Below are 8,062 nucleotides of genomic sequence, written 5' to 3'. Positions count from 1 at the left end.
ACTCTGGTTTGGCTCAAACACGTGACCTTCCTTCGCTAGACTATGATTATAATTAAGATCCAATTGCTCCCATGTTAGACATATGGGTTTCCTCCTTTCCTCCCTCTCTTAGCCAATTTGTAATTACAGTCGTCTTTCTTTTCAATACAATTACAGACCTTGTGTCTGTCTTGTGATCTTAATGCATCAAATTCACTGTTATTGTTGAATAATACAGAGCAGATTGTAAAAAAGAGGAGAGTGGGCTTTCAATGTACTGTACTAAATTGTATCTGATATTATGTTAAGAAAAACAAAGTTTGTTTTACATTTCGTAATGCAACACGGTCTCAGCGGTCTGAGGGAATAGGCAGTGATTCACAATCAAAAGACATTAACACACACGCTCGGTCAAGTTTTTTTGAGCCTGTTAATTCCTATTTTTCAAATGTGCTTTTCTCAGCTTCAAAAAGTAGTACTGCTCAACTACTAGCACCAATTACTTCAGTTTATTGATCAGAAGGAGACACTTCGATAAACTCTACTTTCTGGCAACAGCTTGAGCTATTTTTTAAAGTTTATTAGCTACTAATGACAGCCTGGGTCTGTATGTTAACATTTGTTTTAAGGGAAGCCCACAGAAGTAGTAGTAAAAGCTATGAAGATGTATTCAAATGGGAAAGTTTGGCTGCACACAAAGGGGAGATGGCAACAATGGTACTAAAGGTTTTTTTTTTTTTATTAGATTTTTTTGCTGGTGTTTTTAAACCATTTCATTTGTGCCATTTTCATTCCTCCTTCCACAGCGCAGCTGTGTGTTCTTCCTATATTCTGTAAAACCATTAAATGCTGCAAAATATATACATGATGCAAAATGAGCTTAATTACACAATTCCGTTTATATACAGTAAATGTTTACATGTGCAAACATTTTTTGCTGTAAATTTGTCCGCAGTGAGACATCTGCAAAAAAGTTTGTTGCAGATATTTCCTGTTTTGCAGTACAGGTCTGCAGAGTTGGAAAACTTTGACCTCACAATGATCTGGTGGGCAGTGATTTTTTTTTTTTTCTCTCTCCTATATCCCTGGGTTGCAAGATCACATCATGTTTTATAGTTTAACCAATCATCTTAAATCGATTTTGCACATATTTTCTCTTCTTGTATTGTTGCTTTGAAAAATATTTTGTCTTTCTGTTAAAAAGACTAAAATCAGAACAGGCATCTATTTATTTTTAAAGCAGTCAAATATAATAGATATGTAAAAAATAACATGTTCAAAAATATGAAGTCACTTGTGTTCCTGTATGAATGCAATTATTATTATTATTATTATTATTATTATTATTATTATTATTAGGATTCTTTTGCCAGTAGAGTTCAACTGACAAAATGTACACTGGAAAAAGCGATGCTACATGCTGCTAAAAACACACGCAAGTTGACCATTGTCTATAAAGTGGTCACTAGAACATGCCATTCTATAGAAAGTCTTGATAAAAAGTTTTTTTTTATTTTATTTTTTTTAAAAAAGCTATAGTTTGTATGTACATTTATTTTTTTAAATGCTCTTTGGTTTACCTGATACAGTATTTCGCATTGCTAAATAAGACATCGTAGTGAATGGGGAATTAAAGAAAGTCTTGAGTTGAGTTCAGTGCCAAATTGTCAAAAGTTTGAGCCTGGAATTTCAAAGTTAGATTTTTCCACCAATCTACTTGCTTACAGCCTTCCGAGTAGAGCGGACATTCCAAAGCGTTGATTGGTTGCAGAGATCCCCCTCAGAATTCTGTCACCAATGGTTACAGCAGTCCACCACGAAGGTACACCACTAGAATTTTAAACACAACCTGTGTTCTCAAACCTCTAGGGGTCAATCTGAGCTCATAACTGCGATGCAGTTACTGTGGTTCCCATTGAATAGAAGAGGGTCTAATTCAAAGACAGGGTTACAAATTACACCCCATGAACTACCTTCTTCGGATACTGCTAGAAAACAAGCCATAAAGAAATGATAATAAAATGAAAAGTGTTTAGCAGGCACCTGTGGACTTGAACATTACAAGGATACAAAGCATTGTCGATCTTCCTGAAATAATTGATCTATTGCAGAATACAGACTACTACCATGGCATTGCCTGACTGGTAGAGCATTTGTCTCGTACAAAGTGAGGTGGGTTTGAATTGCTTCCTTGCACTTTCTATTAACACTTTATTCCAAACAATTTTGAAAACACTATTTCTCATAGTGACATGTTTTAATACATTTAATACACCCAATGTAGTTACACTGGTTTTGTGAGTTACCAAGCTTAGAAAAAAAACAACCGTTTACATGATCTCCTCTTTTGGTTTTCTTCTTTAGATTGTGCCACTGCCTGGGTCTTTACATCACAATGCTGCAAAAACCGGACACAAAATACAGCAGCAAAGTCCTGTGCGGATCAACCTTACAAAGCAGACAGAGGGCGGGACAGCTGATTCTGCAACGCAGGTAGGAACACGCTGAAGCACTTCCGCCAAGGCTTACAATGAATTGATAAACGTTTTTACACACAAAATGAAACGTACAAAACCAGAGACCGGCAATCTGAAATGCTCTTGTAACAGTATCTGCCGACACGAATACACCTTTTACATACAGCTTCTGGTTCAAGTCCGTATTTGACACGGTTAGGATTGTTTGTAGATGGGTTGCTGCAGAATAATTCTGCAAACACAGTGTTGTTTTAAAGCCCAAATGGCGTTGCTTGGTTCTTGTAACGCGTAAGTATAGGTTTTGCTTTTCAGTCCTCCCTTTTTTTTCCACTGTGACTGCACTTTTTTGCTCAAGTACCTGTGTAGTAATAAAAGGTACTGATTTTGAGGTAGCACAAATCCTGCAGGATGCCCTTGTGCAATGCAAAGGCACTTGGAGTTGGGTCAGATACCCGCCTGCGCTGCAACACCTATCCTGTCAACGGTCCCTATCAAGTCCATGTGCTGCATTTGACATCACATTAGATCTCTATTGAATTTACTGTAATGTACCGAAATGACCAAGGTGCGTCGGTCAGAAGGATCTAAAATTAGATCCAGAATGGGTGGATCCTTAATGAAAAGTATTGTAGCTGAAGCAAAGTCTTCGTGTTGCATCTGGTACCATAGTCTGCAATGGTGAATCCGGGTCTTGGTTATGTGCTGTCAAAGTGTGCTTATGGTTAGCATGATCCGAGAACGTGGGAAAGTGCACGGCTAGGGGGAATATTTTCAGCGGGGATGAGGCACTTGTTCATAAACCTCATTACATTCTGAATGGCAAATGGATCATCATCTTGTTCATCTTTCCAAACCCTCCTTTGTTCTCCCTTTTAGAGGCTTACTTGGTTGTGCTTACCACTGTCTGCACTGGCAACTCCATATTTGTCCACCAGATACATATATATAGATACTGTATATATTTATAGATTTTATTTACATGAAATGCATGCACACTTTTGCCTATGGGTTTGTTGTGGTAAGGAGTAAGCCAGGTCTCCAGTATATTGACACCACCAGGGAATGGATTTGATGAATGCTTCTGTAAACTAATACACCCGTTGCAGAACGTAATGTTATTTGTAAGGGAAAGCAAGCTTGGCCGTTTTATTCAACACGGTCTTCATTATGCTTATTATATTGAAGCCTTGCGTCCCCATTGACTGCTCAACAAGCTTCTGTCTTCCCCTGGCTTTCATGCAGCTCTCATGCTGCAGATTGAAGGGAAAGTGCTTTTATTTGTTGAAGCAGTTCCTGGTTTTGGGGTTGGAGGTTGCAGGGTTATAAGCTGTCCTGTTTCTAAGACATGGTGTTGAGAAACTTGTTTTCCCCCGTTAGTGAAGTCATGATGGATGCCATGTCCATGTTGGACAGCCCTGACTGGAGAGTGACAGAGTTCCTTGGCGTGGTGAGACGGGAGGACGTGTGGGACGAGCTGTGGATGCCATTGGGACCGGGCATCAAGGCAGAGTGGTCTGCATCGTCTAGAATGGCTGCAAAGTCTATCTGGGCATTCTCCAGATCCAAGTTATCAAGGGCGCTGGACATCTGCCCCATCTCGGGATAAGCCAAGGATCCTGGCTTCATTTGGTCCATTTGGTTGATTTGCTGGTTCACGCAGCTCCCCTGCTGGGAGTTTTGCCTGGCGAGCTGCTTGCTTATATCCGGGTGATGCATTTGTATCTGCCCGGAATAGTAGATTGTGCTGTTGTTGCTGGTGCTCAATTCTTGATGGGGTTGCACTTGAGGAAGCTGGACGGTTCTCCTAGGGCTGGTGGAAGACTCATGGCCCGGGCTCAACTGAGGGGGGCTGTCTAGGTACCCTTGCTGGTGGGTCATGCTGTTCTGCCGGCTTATGGGTTTCCTTCCTTGTGGAGGCCTGGGAACCATGTCGTGGCTGTAGCACTGGCTGTTGGGGCTCAGCATGTCTTTAGACTGCACTGATCCACTGTGAGACACTGGGCTCATCAGGTTAGCCTGCTGCTGTGATGGTTGCTGGTAGTTGATATAATTGGGACTCATGTAAGGCTGGGAATGGGGGCTGTGCTGCATGATCTGGCCTTGGCTGCCCAGGTCCATGCTGTCTGCTGGCGGAGGCATTTCGTTTTTCTGCTGCTGTTCCCACATCAGGGCTTGCTGGGACTGCACGTAATTCCGAACCATCATCTCCTTCACCTGCATCATGGGGGTCTGAGACCTTCTCCCCTCCTGTACAGGAGACCCAAGCATGCCAGCCGTCATGCCCACGGAGAAGGAAGCCTGCTGGGTGTCTAGCTGGCCTTGGAACTCGCAGCTCATACCACTTGGACGTACCATCTGAGAAGACCGGTCAAAAGTCTGCTGAGGTGCCATGGGCTGCTGCTGCTTCATATTCTGACAGGGGTTCAAGGTTGACAAGGACTGGTGGAACTGCTGCTCTGGTTTGATGGTCTGCTGGTGCATGACCTTCTGGTTGGTGAACATGGTTGGCTGAGTGTGGCTGTTGTTGGGCATGCTTGACCTTGGGTGGCCTGGGTGTTGCATGGCAGAACCTGTATACTGCCCGCCTGACATCATGTTTGGCATTGCATGCGGGTGGTTCTGATGCGAGTGGTCCATACTGCCTGGGCTAGGCTCTCCCCACTGGCCTGCTAGGTTTTCGCTGGCATTCATCTGCAAGAGGTTAGGGAAGTGTTGACTGGAAGGACTCAGCTGGCATTGGTTCATTCCATACTCTGGCTGTTGAATCATGTTGCTTGCCATCCCTCCTTGGCGCATGGCCTCAACTTGCCTGACTTGTTGGTTGCCCATATCTGTACGCTGGCTGTGATACATATTCTGATGATGCACCCCTGCTGCCTGATAGCCTTGTTCGTTGCAATTCAAAGGCTCGTGATTAGGAGACAAGTTCGACCCCTGGTGGTAACCCATATACTGCCCCATACCATCGGTGGGCATCATCAAGTTGGGATCCCTAGGCTGGGTGGCAGCGGGGTTTTCCATACTGGCCATAGCCTCCAGCATAACATTCTCTGTGATGCTAGGGGGCCGTGGGGAGTAGATGTGCCTAGCAACGTTGGCTTCCGACCCTCCGAAATGCTGGAGTGTGGAGGTGGTGGCGTTTCTTCTTCCCATCAGGGACATGCTCATGTTGGTCAAGCTGTTGAAACGCTGGACTTTGGCCACTGCTTGCTGGTCGACCCCTGACTTCACCGGGTCACTGGCTCTCCGGATGGTGTTCCCAGGCGCTTGGTGAGGGTGGATGATGCCCGTCCCGTAGCTGCTGTACTCGTTGGCGCTGTTCCTGCGTTGGATTCCGTGATGCTGGAATGGAGGCATGGGTTGACCATGGTAGTCATTCATGAAACCCATCCTTGCCCCGGGCTGATCCACGTTGGGTAAGGGGGTGGGGGGAGGACCTCCAGTGGCAGCCGCGTATTTGGCCTTCAAGCTGTACTGCTGTGCTGGGGTAAGGTTAGCCAAACCGGGCAGGCCTCCCCCGCACTGCCTGGCCTCTCCCGCCCTGCGGGTACTCTCGGGAGAGAGGGGGTCGCCTGTGTTTTGGGGGTGTCCGCTGACCTGGGACACGTCGCTGGACCGACGGCTGGAGAGGTAGGGAGAGACGACAGATGACCGCCGGCTGACCGTGTAGGCGGAGCTGATGCTGCTTGTGCTGCTGTTCCTCCGATCGGTCAGCTGGTTCATGGACACGAGGTCATTGTTGGACAGCTCCCTCACCCGCCGATTAGACAGCATCGGAGACGGGCCGCACATGGACAGCATCTCTCCCTGGTTACCTAAAAAGGCAGAGAAAGGAAAAGGACAGAATCAACCCATGAATGTGGATACTAACTTTACATCATCGTGACAGAGGTGTGTTTCAAGATGCAAGACCAAAAGCACTGAATAGCTACTTGTGGTCTACCAAATGGTTATTGAATGATGAAAATGTGGAATATTATTGGTTGGTATGGGCACATACATATTGTTTTGTCTTAACAAAATAGTCCATAATTAATAAGTATCTTTACTGTGCATCTTATCTATCTATCAATCATCAGGACTATAACATAAATATCAGGTCATGACATGCATTACATCATCCCCTTAGTGTATCGCTACTAAAAAATAACCACACCTATGGAGAAATTCTCTGATTTAACTTCTCAATGAAGTTCTTATCAGTGTGTTAAACTCCTAACCTTTGGGAGAGAGTTTATAGACCTTCAATTGCACATGCTTCTGTACTTTCCATCTTCACTACAAACTGATCATCCACTGGACTTCTGCAAAGCAATTGCAGGTTTGCAAATGTCCTTTGTTTTAGCATCTGGTTGCAAGCAAGACCTGCATTTTACAGCCTGCAGTGACAGCGCAGGCGGACCCCCAGCGTGCGTTCCTTACCCGGGATGGCGGGCAGCTTGACGTTTCGAGTGGGTGGGGTGGGCCTGCGGATCTGCTTCAGCTTGTCAATCTTGAGGTTCTCAAGCCGCTTAAGGGCCTGGGCGGACATGCCCGCTGTGCCCGCTGACTCCACGCAGGGCGCGTCCTCCAGGGTGGAGAGATCCTCCAGGCTGCCCCCAGCGTTTGCATTCATCTCCACCCCGCTGTCGTTGTTGTTGGCGCTCCCCAGTGGCGAACGCTCGCTACTGCACGAGGACTGGCCACCAGGACTGGGCTGAGATTTCTGAGAAATAGAGATCGTCATATCATTCAATGAGGCTAGAGTTCTCAAAGTAATACATTTGTAAGTTCTCAGTTGATACAGGATGCTGACCTTGTTAATTAAAAAAAAAAACAATAACAAATTTGGGCTGCTCCATTCAAAAGAGGGGGCCCTCAAATATCAATGAACTACAGTAGATTAAGTCTTGCTGGCATTACTGTATATCTATTATATGGGTACATGCTTTTGCATCACTTGTTTAGAGCCATCACATGTCTATCGATTCTCTGCTGCACTTGCTTCACAGTATAGTATTATGTGCTGTGTGTGTTTGTGTTTTCACTCACCAGTGTATTGTCTGGCACCATCAGTTTGCAGTCCTCTCTCTTGCCCTCCTCCTTCTCCATGTGTAGTTCCTGGCCCTGTCCAGAGGGGGGCAGCCCTGCTCCAAGGGGCCGGGGGCCCGTGTCTCCGCGGTGTTTCTTGGTGATGTGAGCCTCGGGCCCGTGCACGGTCTTGACGTGCTTCCTCAGCGAGCTGGGGTCAGTGTAGCGCTTGGTGCAACCCAGGATTTTACACACGTACGGTTTCTGAGAGAGACAGATAGAAGATAGAAGCAACTATAAAAGATCTGAACTCTGGAACAAAGTCCAAATACTAGAACTAGCACTGTTGGAACTACATTCAGTGTTGCTTCTGTAAAGCAGGGAAGGGATTTGGCTTGGGGATCCGTGTTACTGCAGTGTGTAAGCTTGCTTCTGTAAAGCAGGGAAGGGATTTGGCTTGGGGATCGCAGTGTTTCTGCAGTGTGTAAGCTTGCTTCTGTAAAGCAGTGAATGGATTTGGCTTGGGGATCACAGTGTTTCTGCAGTGTGGGAGCTTGCTTCTGTAAAGCAGTGAAGGGATTTGTGTTTCTGCAGTG

The 8,062-nt window shown here is 45.5% G+C and overlaps 1 protein-coding gene across 2 annotated transcripts in view; it reads right to left on the bottom strand.

Moving 5' to 3' along the window:
- Positions 1-662: 662 nt before the first annotated feature.
- The window catches only part of LOC117401073 (zinc finger protein GLI1), a 56,648-nt gene continuing 49,248 nt past the window's right edge, over positions 663-8,062 (bottom strand). For both annotated transcript variants that reach the window (XM_059011371.1, XM_034001512.3), the window contains 3 exons: positions 7,488-7,730; positions 6,879-7,161; positions 663-6,271 (listed from right to left, as the gene is read on the bottom strand). In XM_059011371.1, the coding sequence (XP_058867354.1) occupies positions 3,795-6,271; positions 6,879-7,161; positions 7,488-7,730 (3,003 nt within the window). In that variant the 3' untranslated portion in view covers positions 663-3,794. The remainder of the gene's footprint in view (positions 6,272-6,878; positions 7,162-7,487; positions 7,731-8,062) is intronic.

The sequence above is a fragment of the Acipenser ruthenus genome, chromosome 42, assembly GCF_902713425.1.
Source record: "Acipenser ruthenus chromosome 42, fAciRut3.2 maternal haplotype, whole genome shotgun sequence".
Classification (NCBI taxonomy): domain Eukaryota; kingdom Metazoa; phylum Chordata; class Actinopteri; order Acipenseriformes; family Acipenseridae; genus Acipenser; species Acipenser ruthenus.
The sequence above is the reverse complement of the archived record's forward strand: the minus strand, read 5'-3'. Positions and strand labels throughout refer to the sequence as shown.